The sequence below is a fragment of the Trichoderma ghanense genome (assembly GCF_004382785.1).
Source record: "Trichoderma ghanense strain CCMA-1212 chromosome Unknown scaffold_9, whole genome shotgun sequence".
NCBI classification, from domain to species: domain Eukaryota; kingdom Fungi; phylum Ascomycota; class Sordariomycetes; order Hypocreales; family Hypocreaceae; genus Trichoderma; species Trichoderma ghanense.
In genome coordinates this window covers 862,442-878,017 of record NW_027395672.1, presented here as the reverse complement: position 1 = coordinate 878,017, position 15,576 = coordinate 862,442, and the positions used below count along the sequence as shown (strand labels likewise).

Genomic DNA, 15,576 nt, shown 5'->3' with positions numbered 1-15,576 from the left:
CAGTATCGCGAAGCCAATGCGAAACCTTTGCGAAGCGCTGAGAGATGTTAGCCTGTATCCTCGGTTGCGAGTTGAGCGACAGTTCTGGGATCAGCTTTTTTTTTTTTTTTTTTTTTTTTTTTTTTTTTTTTTTTTTTTTTTTTTTTTTTTGGCCGGGCCGAATCATGGAGACTGAAGCAGTAGATCCTACGGAGAAACTGAACGCATCTTCTATACGCCACCGGTGAGACGCCAGCACACCCAGTTGTTGTCTCGCACTTTTGATTGGAAGCTGTCACTCTTCTAGAGCGGCACTCTATTGGCGACAAAGACGGGACAAGCCAGGGGAGGCTTGACGGGTAATACTCGTATTGCTAGTAGTAGTAATAATAGTATGTGTGGGAGCCCCCTGCTGGCGCCTTCGCTCCGCAACCCATATCGAACGTGTAGTCTCGGGATCTGCGACGGCCTGGCGGGACAAGTGCCGATCACTTATATCACCTGTAGCCATCTTAATCTCGAGCTTGTTCTGCTTAGCCCACGGCGTTAATACCGCGGGCTCTTTGAGACGCAACCCGGGCCGTGTGTTGGACTTTTCAGCTTTGCGTGCTAGTACAAAGTACCGTAGTAGTATGCTGTGAGGGTCGGTAGTGAAAGGAGCAAGGCGCCTGACATGAGATACTCTTGGCAGCAGACAAGAGCGGACCGCTCCGGGGGATGTGCTTCCAGGGCAGTGAGAAGAGTGATGGATGTGCTAAACGCGATTCATCCCTTTCCAGCAGCAACTGCCGTCGATCATCTACACTGACAGCCACATTCCTCGAGGCTGTCAGCTTCATCGCCCGTTGCTGAGACGGAGCCGAAACTCCCAGTGTGTAAACTCACAGGGGCTCTGGTAAGGGACGTCATATGAGGCTGACTGAGAGGGAACTGTCTTAATCCAGGCCCTCGATAGGTCCGTAGTTGTAACAGCGGTCCATGCCTCGCCTATACTGCTGTTATGCACCAAGCCTTGGCGGAGAAAGACGGCTTTAGGGGGGAGGCTGAGAGTTGAGGGTCAGGCTTCACATTTTCTTACGTCAGTAATCGAATTGGCATGCGTACTCGACGCAGGGGACTTCTTGGTATTGCAGCATGTATTAGTAGTATGTATGTTTGATGCCCTGCGGATTCATTAGTACTGTTACCGCTGATCGGCACCCAAATTCAAGGGAGAGAACCTACAAGTAGACGCTGCGTCTCCCAGATCTTGCGTCGACTTTGTCTGCAATTTACAGACCAGCTATTACCCAAGGGAAGAGCAAAGTGAGATCGGGCACATCTCGCGTCAGTCCTTCAGGCACCGGAGCTAAGCGCCATACGCACGAGATGTCAGGGTGCTGACACCCGCCGGTTTCTCACCCCACGACCTTGCGCAGTAGCGTCGGGCATCGGTTGAGCCGAATCAAGGATGAGTGGAGCGGTCTTTGAACCTCCATCCACGTTCTCTGTGGACGCGAGAGAGCGTTGAATCGCAGCTGGACTGAACATGGGCGTGTGGGAGAAGAGGGAAGAAGATGCGGTACGAGACAGACTCCTCTGGTGCTTGCGTACGAGGTAGGAGGCCAAAGTAGTCACCACTGCATATGTACCGACCAGGGTGTTCGGACAGGGGTTTGAACTGGCCGCGATGTCTTTCTAGACCCAGTCTGTACCTGTATATTGGTGGCTACTTACCCTGAAGACCTCGTACTGTAGGTAGGCACAGATCAGCCGTGGAAGTGTATGCACCCCTGTAACATGATTATGCAGCCCGCAGGCTTCGAGTGCTCGACCTGGCGTCCCATCATCTGTCTGCTTTGGCATCGTCCTGAACCGGTCAAATCAAAGCCATGCACTTCGAATATGACAATCAGTACATGGAAGACGTGAGTATTTTTGATCAAGGGTCAAAACTGCGTATATCGCATGAAGGCGTACCAACCCTCAAGCCTTTGTCTTCGCGTAACAGCAAAGCTCCAAGTCAGCTTTCTCCGGCAAAACTCCAAGGCCTGCACACATGGCTCTCATTATTGGCTGCCATGCTTTCCCAGCAACCCGGCGTAACCTCTGACTCGCATGCCCCTGGCTCTGTAATCAACCACCTCATCAATTAATCTTATTAATCCCAAACTTCGTCAATGACCTGACGCCTGTATCAATGACACTTAGCGTTCATATGCCTGTCCTTGTATTAACCCCAATGTCTCTCCATGTCATCACTGGGTAGGTACCTCTTCACGTCTCGGATCTGTGATACGAGCACCACATCAGATAGGCACTTACACAAACAAACTCTATCAGATGAAATAGACAATTTAGTCCACCTAGTCCCGTTGATCCTCACACAAGACACGGCAGTTTCGGAGTATGACAAAAATGCGGAGGCCATAACACACATAACCGTCGAGCCAAGAAGACAGTTGTTGCACCTCATCAAGGTCGAAGCCGCAGATCAGCTTTAGCAGAGTAGCACCCGCGGGAGCCAAGAAGCCGTTCGTACATGAACCTGGATGGTCACAGTCGTGCGGCCAATTAGCCATTGCACGTCGCTGTCCAGCCCTGGGGGATCAAAAAGTTTCCCCGCCGTGAGCAGTTGAGTTGACCAGGATTGGGGGGCGTTCATGTTTCTGGCGGCTGTCTGACGGATCCTAGTCTAGCAGCTGGAGCTGAAAACCGATACGACCCAACGTGGTACACACTGTCCAAACCCATGAAGATGCTGAATCGCGAGAATCCTACTTCTTATTCTAACCACCCTCTCCATAAATTCATCTTCCACCGTCCGGCAGATCCCAGACAAGAAAATACCTGCACAAACCTGCAAAAAAAAAAAAAAAAAAAAAAAAAAAAAAAAAAAAAAAAAAAAAAAAAAAAAAAAAAAAAAAAAAAAACGTAGGTCACACCTCAACGTCGTGTAAGAGAGAGATCTCCCTGGAAGATCCCTTCCACCCTTCTCCTCACTTTCTTCCCTCCCACCAAAGAAAAGGCAGCCCAAACAACAGAAGATGGTAGTGTATTGCGCTGGCAAAAAAACGCATGTGTGCCACGAGCCATGCTTGTCGGCTGCAGGAACATGGCGGCGAAGCTCTTGGCTTCCATCGGCAAATGGGCTTTCATGAGCAGCGAATTGATGGCCGGAAAATGCTCCGGGGCGTCAGCGACTCGATAAGACGCGCATCCCATGGACAGGCTGAACTTTTGAGCCTCGGTATAGGGTTGGCACAGTAGAGTTTGATCAAGTACAGAGAAATGCCCAAGAAGCCAGTTGACAGCCCATCATATCCTCAAAGGCCATATGGAAAAGCAAAACCCCCCGAATGCACTCCATATACTTGGACGCTATGACGGCCTCCCAAACATGCCCATATCATCTCTACCCTCCCTCTCCCTCAAACCGGATCTGCGTGCATGGTGCGTACCTGCGGAACCAAGCTCTATACGGGATGAATCTGCGCGCCATGCATGCTCTGCATATGCAGACCAGCCTTTTCTGCAACAAAGCAGCGAGAACAGCCGTTCAACAAGTCACCCATTTTTGCCCATCTACACAATACAGAAAATGGAGCAAGTCAAAGTGGTGGCAGCAGTATCTTGTGGACACCCCTTCGGGTTGTGGATGCAACAACCTTCTTTTTGGCCGTCTAGCCAGCCACGCTCTCCGGCTCAGACGTTCCGAAGCGCGAGAGGGATGCTTTATTCTTGCATTCCTTCCCTTAATGGTTCTTTCTACGACGCTCACGCGCCAGTCGAACTTGGAGGCTAGCGGAGGGTGTCGAACTGAATCTGGGAATTAGACGAGTAAGTTCCGGCCAGATACTGCTTGGAACATAGGTATAGGTGTATCTGTGTGTAAAGGCCTGCATACGGGTCTTTGGGACCTATCTCCTCGTCTTCGAATATACAAGAACACACACAAGGCAAGCCCCCATCAACCTCAAACCGTCACAGCGCTCTACAGCATCTTTCGTCCCCCATGAAAAGTACCTCTTCCTTCACCTTCTCCCTCACACCTCCCATCACACAAATCGGAACACCCGTCAATTACTCCACAAAGCCCAACCCAAGCAATACATAATGCAAGCAAGAACAGCATTCCAGTCCCAGATAGCCGAGGTTATCTCTGTACGTATCCACGCCCATGTGCCCTCCCGTCCCGCATCCCAACTCCTCGGGCTTTCTACTACTCCATAGCCTTCAGCTTGTCTCGTCTTGTTTTGTCTCTAATCTCCGAGGCCTATTTTGTTCCTTTTCTGGCTGTCTTGCAATAATTCCCGCCCTCAGTCTAACCTCTACATCCCCCTTGCAGGTGACCAGAGCGTTGGGATGGCGGAATCCCAGCTACTCAATCCGCTGTTTCACTTTTCATCTCATACAAGTCCTGAGTTCGTGTGAGCATGTACGAGAACATTACGTATACGACTCCAAACCGCCCCATCAGGTATCCATCTACTCGTACATCCTCAACACTAAGCAAGAACTGCACAGAACGAGAACGAGAGCAAACAAGGATTTGCCTTGCCATCCACAATCTTACACGCCACCCTCGTCTTTGCGAAATGCAACCGCAGTGGCGTAAAATGCCACGTTTTACCTTCCACAGCCGCCCCGACCTGCAAGACCAGAAAAGAAGAAACGGTATTCCCCCCCCCAATGCAAGAAGTAAAAAAAGCCATTGCATCTGTCCTTTTCTCTCCCTGTCTTCTGGGCAGTGTGACCTCGGGACACTTTCCGGAGTGGCTGCAGTTAGCCGCCCACCTTGGCCTTGCTCTGGTGTCCGGTGATTCTGTATGCGTCTCGTCCCGCTTGCCCCCCTCGCAGGAGCTATGTAGTCTTAGACTCCGCAGATCATGTGTGCCTCTCTGTGAATCTCGCGCACTGGCAGACTCAAGCAAGCTCCACTGGCTATTGGTTTGGCTGCTTACACCTGTGTCTGATGTATGAGCCGTCTGAGCGATATCGGCCGTAGGGTTCGAGTCTCTATTGCTCCAAGCTCATAGACAAGCAAGTATACCTGCTCATGGGCCATCAGGATATACCAATCTTCCCAGAGCATTCCCAGCCTTGATACCTTCCCTCTAGCCCGCTGATACTACGTGCTCGGATTCTTGCCGCTGCGGCTCTGCTCCACGGCTGCCCACAGGCATCACGGCATCAAACCTGCGCGTACAAAGGCGGCACGCTCACCTCCCTTCCGTCTAGGCTCGGAACGAGGCGCCACTAATGCACCCGGATCGGGCTCTAGTCGGGGAACTGGAACGCGGAGGCAGATGCGGAGGCGTGCCGTCAAGTTGCTGAGCCACTGCTGAAGACCGGCTGATGCTTGTGAACGCAAACTTCCCCCTTTACAAGTATGCGTGGAAGCAAGGTACTTCGCAGGCTCGTGGTGAAAGGGCATAGAGTACTTAGAGGAGCGTGGGGAAAAATCTCCGTCGGCACAACAGTCTTTTCAGCTTCTCGCGCGTGCCATCCCTTGCCAATGGCAATCAACGCATCACATGGGCCATGCTCGAGTCCAAAATGCCCGCCGTTTCGCTTACTCCTTTGCGTACATCATTCGAAAGGGGATGAAAGCATGCATCAGAGCCAACCTCAGCCTGGATCGGACCTTTTCGAAGGATCTCCCTTGGAGAGATGAAGAAAACCTCCGCGACCGCCCTGAAGAACGGCCAGTCCGGCCAAGGGAGGCGGCGGTTGCGCTATCAGCTTGACGGTGGCATGGCGGCCACTCCAATGAGGAGGCTCAATTACTGCCAGAACCAATGACTGCTTCCATCGCCAGCAGCCTCCATTGACCCTGCGTCGCATCATCGGCCCTCTGAGTCTTGGCACCAAAGCCGAGACCCCTTCCTGGTCTTTTCTGAGCGAGTATCGAAAGCAGCATAGAGCTTACGCTGCAGCCATCGTCGTGACGGCAATGCATTGCTTCATGATGCAACTGAAGCACCATAACCACCAAGCAGCCACAGCTTCTTCTTTTCGCATTGTTTGCGATGGGGGCAGGACTGACCTCCCCGGAGCTTCGTATATGCGGGATTCTTCGAAGCACGCGTGACACTTGGCAGTTCGGATACCTTTGACAATGTTAGCAGTCATGGGCCGTCTTCCAAGGCCAAGCCATAGGGCTGGTCCGGTTACAGCCCTTTTGTTGTTGATCTACGTATGACCTCCATGTACTTGAGACGTAATCTTGAGTGCCCGCGTCAGGAGGCGGACGGCTCACCCAGCATTGGCGTTGGCGGTCGTCAGCTCAGCCTGCCCCCGTCGCTACCCCAACGAGCTGCTTCTGTAATACGGAGCAATACAGAGGAGACAGACGAGATAAAAACAAGCTCAGAGGGAATCGCGCCAAACATCAGCTAGGAGACGCTGATTACACTGATTACACGTACCATGCCGTACAAGCAATGACTTGAGCTAGAGGGTTGCACCGCAGATGGAGCATCACTGTAGTCCTTAACGAGACAAGGCAGGCCGCGGCTTTTGCTTTGTCGAGGCCTAATAAGTGAAACTGGGCGTCAAGCGCCAAGCTGGCTGAATACTCGACGGGCCCATCCCAGCACTGCCTATTCGCGGGGAAAACTTGTTTGCCGGGGGCCATTTGTGGTAGGTGAGAGGCAAGCAGCAGCGAGCGGCACTGATGGCAGGCAGCGCTTTGGCCTAGCGCCTTCATGAGAAGGTGCTTGGGCAGCTGCGATCTCTCTTCTTGCTTTCGCTGTCATGCCGATGTCAGCGCCAGAGACGTACATACAGGGACTTCATCCCCACAGACGGGTGATCAATGAGCTCCCGCAAACAGGGCAGCTGCTGTTTGTCTCAGAATGGGCTGTTTTTTTCCACGCCTGTTCTCAAGTGCGAGATTAGGATGACGACATAGGGGCCGACGAGGACAGATGTCAGCAAGAGGTGACTGCTGCCAGGGGGATTTGAAATTCTCAAAGCCAAGGCGTTGCGAGGGCTTGCGTGCTTCTAAGCAGCCAGTGGGCCTGGGTTGAAGACTCCGTGGGTAGGTATGTTTCCAATACTGGATGGTGGGCTTTTTCTCACGCTCCCTTTACCACTCGAGAATAAGACGCCATCCTCAGCAAGAATGGGGTGTAAGTCAGCCGTCTGGGGCAACAGGCGAGAGCAAGGGCCGCGCCGGCAACTGGTGGCTGCAGTCTCTCGCTCGCCTCTTTCAACCCCTCTGCCGTTCTCGCGATACCCGACGCTCGAAGTTTGCGCCATTTCTTCAGGGTTCACGTATCCCTGACCGGCGCTATCCAGTAGTGCTCTGATGCTGGCGATGCTGGAAGCGAGGGGCGGCGACCTCAGGGGAAAACTTCATGTGTACTTCGTACATGTACTTTGTAAGTGCAATGCTAGAGGCCTTGTTTGCGGATTCAATGTGACGCTTGACCGGTCCAGCGAAAATAGAGACGCGGATGGTGCCGTAGCGGCTCCGTAGCGGGGATCAGGATTCCCCCCCTTTCCCCAGGAGGGACCAAGACGCCGTTGATCTCGGGGCATGGATGATGGCTAGCGTGGATTGTGGGAGCATGAAATTCCCAGGCAAGCCAGGCAATGAACAGGAAGTGGTCCCAGCGCTGTGCGAAGTGGCACTGCCTTTTCGTCAAGCATACAACTACCTATGAGGTCGACAGGTGAGAGAGCACGAACAAGGGCTGAAAGGGCCTCGAGAGAGCACGAAGGGCATCTCTGAATCATCAATGGCCAGCTCGTCGACCGCTAACCCTTTTCCTCTGCTTTTCGTCGCATTGCATCTCCGGCCACCCCTGGCATTACGGAAGAGCAAGAAGGGGAGCTAGGGTCGTCGACATGATTGGTCTCTGCTGAGAAGTTGCTAGCCGGGGAGCCTGCATAGCACCATAGCTCAACGAGGCCAACCAGCCATAGCTTGAAGGAGCGTTGTGATGCGCGTGGAATTAGCACCAGAGGCAAGGAGAACTGGGAGCCGAAAGGCGCTGGCCGCATCTAAGCGATCTCAGATTGCTGAGCTTGGGCTCGGAGAGATCTGCCAGGCTCTGTGGGCCTCACCAGCTAGACACATCCATCCATGGCCATCCCTTGGCTACTGTATCTAGATCGTCCTCAGTAGGCGACGCGCTGCGGATCCGATGCTCGTGGGGCGCGGGAAGCGCATCGGACTATTGAGCCTAGGATCGTTGGGACCGGCGTCGTGTGGGTAGCACTCGAGCTTCGTCCCTCTCCTCGTTTTTGTGCAAGCTGGGGCTTCTCTCAGCTACCCCAAGCCTGTCCCCTCTTCACCTTGTCTTCTTATGCCGCCGCTCATCCCGCTTCCTCTCCGGCGAATTCTTCTATGCGCTCAGCAACCAGGCTGCGCGATGGGCCTTTAGCCGCCTGGGCTTCGGCACCTCACTTTCTCGAATCGCAATGAACCCGAGTAGTGAGTGGTTGGGCGGCGGTGAAACGGGCATGCACAGTCGACTCCATTCCAGATGCGCCGTGTCTGAGACACTGCTCATGATACCTCACCGAGGCCGCTAGGGAAGGCAGCAAGGTCTACCATATCGCCGGTAGGACGGGAGCGGAGACGCCTGTGTGCCTCGGAACTCGTATGCGGTAGCCCTGTCATGGGTATCAATCGGGAAACGCCTGCCAGAGGATGGACAGCTGCGTCCCGACTGTGGTACGGGTCACGAACGCGCCACGCCATCTCATAAGAAGTCCAGCAAGGATGTCGATGGGAGGGAGAGAGCCGAGGCAAGCCTAGTGGGTATCAATGCGTGACAGCCCTTGGTCAAGATTGTGTGGCTTTTGCTTTTTCCTCTCCTCGTCATTTCGTTCTGCGCCTGCAGCACGGAACGCGGCCTTTATCTCGGGTGTCTCGCTGACCTCTTCCTAAGACCGCCGCCCTCGCAAAAGCCACACCGAGAGACTAGATTTGGTGAGAATTGACAGAAGTGCCCAGCGGCAACTCATGACTGGCCTGGTCCGGAGCAAGTAGCACAAAGTTTCCCACGCCCATGTCCTCCCTCCCCCGTTCAGGCCATGGAGACGCAACAAGCTGGGCGAAAGACAACCATCATCGGGCACCTCCTTTTCGCCACCCGTTGCACAACCTAGTGCAAGTAGGCATGAATAAAAGAGGTGACAGCGGCAGCGCGTGCGGTTGCGCATATCTCAATAGAGGCGTCGTGGGCTCGGGGCTCGAGGTGCTGGTGGCAGATGCGGTAGTGGTACATGTGCAAAAGTTTTGCTGATCTCTCTGCCCGCTCCGTAGACAGCCACAACGAGATGCGGGACTGTCCACCTCAGATGAAGTCTCCGACTAATGCATATGCAAGCATCCATTTCGGGCACTGAGAAACAAGAAAGACACGACGACGGCCATCTTGTCTCTTCATGATCTCATATGAGTCTAACGCCATAGGCGTACCAAATCTCATCACACACATGCAGCTGCTAGCTCAGGACAAGCTGTCGACAAACAATATTGCTTGCACTGGTGCCCATCATGCGTGCCGCCAAAACGCCGGGCCGGTGTTAGAACGCAGAATGGATGAGACCCCGAGCGGCTATAAAGCCGCCATCGCTGATCGTCCGAGACACCAAGGGAGATTGAGGTCCGGATTTATGAAGGAACGGCGCAACGCGGTTGGATCGGAGGCAAGTCCGGTGTCTGTAGAGTAAGAAGCGAGGTTGATCAAGAGACAAAGGCAGGCAAAGCAGCATGAAAGTGGGCACTGAGTGATGCGTGTGGCTAGCTGGACCAGAACATGCCTTTTCCGGTGAAGTCGAGATCCAGAGACCCGGCAGATGGGATGTTGTACGAAATGCTTTCAAAACCAAGCGCGACACACCGCTTCGAAGCTGAAGGAGCTGGACAGGAACGACAATTGAGCGTCTTGTGGTGATACGAAGTGTACAGAAGGTGGTCGGTTTCCCTCGTAGTCAGTTGCAAGACAAGAGAGACCTTGGCCAAAAGAGAGCAGTTATCATTGGCTTGATGCCAAACTAGTAATGCTGGTGATGAGGATAGAGCCCTGGTGCGGTACGACAATCCGTCCATCGATGGGATTCCAGATGAGACCCCCCCAAAGCCGTCACCAAGTCCTTGGTGCCGTGTCTCGCTTTGGTGTGACAGAATGCCCCCTTGGATCGTCTGACATCACGACGACATGTTGCGGCTAAAGCAAGGTACTACAGTCGTAGTCGAGTGGCAACGACGGGCCAGGAGATGATCTTCTGGGGATCGAGAGGTATCTGTGCCAGTCCGTTCAGTGATGCTCGCCTGCTTCTGTCCCATAGGATCTCTTCTTGCCCGGGTTCCGGAGACACTCTCTGGGTACTCGGTCCTCTCCCGGCAGTATCCAGCCCAGCCGCATTCTTGATGTCCATCCGCTTCCCCTGAGATGAGGCAGCAAGATGGAGCTCGACTGCATTGCGTGCAGCCTCGGGCGCCCGAAGCCTCGTGATGACACCATGTCTGTACAGGATGGTCCCTGTAAGCTGCAAGCAATGGGCGGTAACGCCATGGCTGGCGGACGGCGCTGGTTGATGTGCTGGTGGAGGCTCAGTGGACGATGAGGCGAATCGCTGCCTCTGAATCCATGTCCAGCCACTGCACGGAGCAGGACCCTGATTGCCTGACCTGCGCTGCACGAGACTCGCCCTTGCCTCAGTACCTTACCTACCTTACCTTACCTGCTCATTGAGTGGGCACGAAGTACATTGAGATGCACAGCAAGCTGTACCTGTACGAGCCGATACGGGGCGGGTCAGCCGTCCATGAGAGGAACAGCTGGTGACAGCCGTCCATGGAGCGGTAGAGGTACCTGAGCGTGAGGTGCAGTCAGTGGCTGCCTGTCCCTGACCACAGCCTGGAACCCGAGGTGCACCTGCCGCAGATTCTGCCCTCTCCCTGAGTGCGACTTCTTGTCGCCCTCTAAGGAAGGAAGCCAGAGGCAGGTAAGAGGCAGGTAAGAGGCAGGTAAGATGCCACGAAGAGACGGACATCGATGCTCTTCGCCAAACCCTTTGTTTCGCCATCAACGCTAGAGTATCTATCTGTAAATACAATTGCGGCCGATGTAGAAGTATCTCCTGTGCGGCGTCTCAAGGCACCTTGGGAGTATCCTTTCGCTTTTCTGCTTAGCCGGCGTCATTCTTGCTGGCTCTGGACAAGTTGTTCGTTCCTGCCTGCATCGTCCTCCCAGCTTGCGCTAGGCACTGGCAGACAGTGCTCGGGGAAGGAACCAGGGGAGGGCCGCAGTGACGTGGGGATCACGGCTCGCGCTACTGCCGCTAGCGGCGCCGCTAGCCACTAGCCGCAGCAAATCCTTCCTGCTGCCACGCCCACCGGGTGCAAGGGTGTGGGGTCTAGCGAGGGTGTGCTCGTCCATGCCGGAAGGGGGGGGGGGGGGGGTGTGCAAGATGCGCACCCCTTGTGTTCCCCTGGGCTGCCAGCTTGTTAGTACTTACAGTTTCCTACCTCAAGTCACCTCTGTATGTCCTTGGGGCCCTGCAGGAAACGGGTATGCGATGCGTACTCGATACTCGGCATCAGGCAGCAGCAGCAGCATCGGCGTCGTACCGATACCTCAGCCATACCTCGCGCCTCCCGCAGCCAGCCCCAGGCACCCTAGGACGGCTAGCGGAAACGCTGCGGGAACCTCGTCTGTCTCCCGGCCTTGCCAGCTTTGCTTCTAGTGCTTGCGCTCACCTCTGCATCGATTCCGATATATCTGAGCCACTACGCCCTATGCCTGCCTCGACCGACCCAGACGCACATCATATAAGAGGCATCGCGTCTCCAAGGCCGCAATTGACGTCGGTTCGCTTATCCTGCCTAGCCTGCGGCACGCACATCACACGTCTTATCCCATATATCAGCCATCGCCATTGTCCTGCCGCATCTTGCTTTTTTGCCCCCAGCAGCATCGAGTCATCCCATCTCATCCTGCCCAAATCTCACATCGTCTCGTCCTCTCATCTGATAGTCCTGCCCTGCATTCTATATCTACTCTGGCGTCCCCTCGAGGAGAGGACTCCCTGCCCAGCATGTCCTTCTCAACAACAATCTGGGACTATCCCTCTCCCTCCTCGACCACGCCACCTGTCGCCTCGGCATGTGCTTCCTCCGTCTCAGCGGCATCGCCCTCACCCTCCCCGCCAGACACAACGTTCCAAGTTCAGTCTCAACCCCTATCGTCGGAATCCACACCAAAGGTCTCGACACCACCAGGGACAGTTGACCCGGCAGACATCACAACGACTCCTGCTCCGTCAAGCAAGAAGAAGAAGAAGAAGGCATTGATGCCGGTTAACCATGGCCCGCTTCGGGAAGAAGACGACTGGACAAAGGTCAAGGATCCCAAGGAGAAGAAGAGAATACAGAACCGGGTTGCACAAAGGACATACCGTATGACTTCCTATACCTTCCTGAGCATATCCCGCTCCTACCTCCTTCAGCTGGCCTCATACCTTTGGGGGAGCCCCTCTTTGCTGACGAGGAAATACCACACAGGCCATCGCATGAAAGCACGATTGGGCGAGCTGCAAGCCCGATTAGATAGCCACGAGCGGAGCCAAACTCAACAGACGACTCCAGACAATAGCGACTCCTCCACCACCACTGACCTTGTTCGAGGCTTTACAGCCATCAACCAGATGCCCGGCATCGAATCCCCCTCATCACCCATGGCTCAGGACAAGGCCCCTATTGGCCAAGTGCCCGCAATGCAGCAGCCCGCCATGTTTGAGCAGCCTAGCGATGGGACCGAGCTCATGTTCTCACAGATGCCTCGCAACGCTCTTGGCAGCTCGCCACAGACACAGTCTTCTCCCGAAGCCAACGGCCTCCTATCTCCACCAGGTCATCCTCTTGGTGACAGGAGCTCCAAAGTTCCCCACGACTTTGTACTCGACTGCTTGCGTTTCCAGACGCATTTGTTGAATCGCCTCAACAGTCTGCAGCAAGAGGCCAGCTTCAACCCCTCCTACACGCACAGCAATGGCGTAGCACCACAAGGTGAGTTTTAAATCAGAGGCCAGCATCACAGGATTGCAGTATGGACTGATCTCATACTCAGGTCTAGACGGCGTGACCCAGGCTGAGCAAGTGCCCTGTGTTGACGCCTTCTCTCCCACTCACGCGGAGTCTATGGAGTTTTCATTTGATACCACCGTAGATCCGTGGAAGAGCGATGGCATGTCCAAGGCTCGGTCTACGCATACAGCTACCAGTTCCATTTCCTTCCCACCACTTACTGCTGCTACCACCCCCAGCGCAGTTCTGGGTAGCCCCATCATTTCGGACTCATGCCAGAACCTGCGGCCTGCATCTCAGCCAGGCACTCATTCTTTGGGCGAGAGCATCGAAAGCATCATGGAAAATATCCAGGCAGCTGGTTTTGACAGCTTCGATGCCCTCGTCTCGGCCTACTATTGCGATACCTTCGCCGAGGCGTCTCCCCTAGCCAATGAACAGCGCCTGAGTCGCAACAGGCGGCTTCCCAAAGTCATTGACGACGTGTTCCGAGCTACCAAGGGATGGAGCTCATGGGAGCGCCGTGGCTTCCAAGAGGAAATTCTCAAGACTGCCGAATCCATGCTCACATCGGAAGGCGCTGGCGCACGGTCTTCCCTGATGTCCAAGATTACACCTCTGCTTGAGTCGCACGACGCATCCAACCCGGGGGCCACAGCAGAAGCACTTGTCAACCTCAAGCGATCCATTCAAGACGAGGTAAGCAACCTACCGTGAGAACTTTCCAGACTTTGACCAGACTGCTAACCTTCATAAAGCTGCCCAACTCATGGGCTCTGACAATGGCTCTTGCTGCTGACTCCCGGAACTCATGGCAGAGAGACCGTTCGAATACGGCACTGGCGACAACTCTGCTTGTCAATTTTGCAGGGCGGATACCCAACGATCAGCTGCTGCAGATTCTCGGTGCATGTCTCTGAACCGAGTCGCACGGCTGACCTTGCTGGCTAAAGACACACCCTGGTCTTTGCTCTCTCCGCAGGCTGCATTTTATCCCACTTTGCCGCTCGGCTGCGCATAGCATTGGTACGTTGCCTAAAAGGTAGCACGCAGGCAGTAGCCCCCCCATGATATTCGTACTCTGGGCTAACAACAACATCCAGCTATTACATCTACGATGTATATGGCACCAAGCACATGTCCCGTTGCCGGCGCTTTGCTTGTTCGAAATAGGCTTATGACAGCTCCTTCGGTATTCCCGGAGCCTTGCGCATCTCTTTAGGGGATTTGAGATTCCATCTTCGTTTCAACTAGAGCGCTCGATGCCGGCGTTCGTGGCAATTGGCGCTTACGATGCATATTATCTGGATAATCGGGACGCATTTACATGCTTTTCTGGAGAGCTCTTTTCCTCCTTCTTTTCTTTTCAAATTTCTGTCATACGTTCTACAACCTCTTTTCTCAAGTCACGCATTCTCATAAAATCAGGGAAGCAACTCTCAGGGAGCTGATGCACATATACACGGACGGGATACGAGCTGCCTTGGGACGAGCCCTCGTTGGGTGCTGCAGCATGACAGCATCAAAGGTTATCGGGGTCGTCAAAAATAAAAATCGGTGTGCCGCATTTGGCAGGCCAAGAATAGCATTCTGGCTGGGAATTTACAAGCTGGCTTTGTGATGGGAAATTTCGGTGAGAAGCAGGTCAAGCACGGGACCGCATGCCTGCGGCGTTGTGGGAGTCTTTGGACGTCAGTCAGCAGTTGCAACCAAAAAAAGGCTTGGAAACTGCATGTTCCTTTTGTCAGGGTTTGTGTATTTGTGCCATTTCATGCTTCATAGGAATCGAATATGAGATTTTAGCGTCATCTCGTTTTGGGAAAAGATGGGCATTCGCCAGGAGGGTAGTTCCTGATCCGTTCGTATTCGTCGTGATATTCTTAAAGGAGAAGAGTGCTGTAATCCGTAAGAGGCATGACGGTATGCTCGTAGGAGTTGACTGCTGAGCCTCCAGTCTGCCCGGTGGAGACGAGTTCCTCCGAACGCTGCCCATGCTTGTTAGTGGACGGCAAAGACACTTGATGGGACATCATCTGTAGGGATAACCCCCACGTCCTTGGTAAAAAGCAAGGTTGGCGACATCTGTCAGTACATGTTATTCGCCAAACCTCGACCGAGACGGTAGTTGTAGGCAATCCCTCGTCAACTGCAACTTTGTCCATGTAAGAGTCACAGCAAAGGAGCTGCACGCACTCATAGGGCAGGTACCGTGCAAAGGCTGCAGGCTAGAAAAGGCTGAGGAACAGGGATCGATACAATGCGGTACCCATCGTCGCCACGTGCAATCCTTTCCAGACGTCATCCCACTCGCCACCGGCGGGCGGAAGAGTTTCATTCTGGAGAGAGGGAGTGGCTCCAAGCTGTTCTTGGCGGCATGTTCCAAGTTCGAGGCCGGGCTGGCGAGACAGGCGAGCTTGCAGTTGTTGGATACGAGGATGGCTGAGGAGTGTGGAGAATGAATGTTGAAGTTCCCCCGTGTTTCTCTTGTCGATGGCGGTGCCTTGCGATGGTCTTGACGATTTCTCCGGGATAGGCATGTGCCAGGTTCCTGCTTCGACTCCCCAGAT

General features: G+C 54.1%; 2 protein-coding genes across 2 annotated transcripts; one reads left to right on the top strand and one right to left on the bottom strand.

Annotated features, from left to right (window-relative positions):
* Positions 1–10,161: 10,161 nt before the first annotated feature.
* CCMA1212_007380 (uncharacterized protein) lies at positions 10,162–10,673 on the bottom strand (the record flags this gene model as incomplete). The annotated part of the gene is made up of 2 exons (XM_073704550.1): positions 10,162–10,612; positions 10,666–10,673. 2 exons carry the CDS (start codon positions 10,671–10,673, stop codon positions 10,162–10,164), a joined length of 459 nt encoding a protein of 152 aa, XP_073557190.1.
* Positions 10,674–12,021: 1,348 nt separating this feature from the next.
* CCMA1212_007379 (uncharacterized protein) lies at positions 12,022–13,929 on the top strand (the record flags this gene model as incomplete). The annotated part of the gene is made up of 3 exons (XM_073704549.1): positions 12,022–12,991; positions 13,053–13,708; positions 13,768–13,929. 3 exons carry the CDS (start codon positions 12,022–12,024, stop codon positions 13,927–13,929), a joined length of 1,788 nt encoding a protein of 595 aa, XP_073556997.1.
* Positions 13,930–15,576: the final 1,647 nt, after the last annotated feature.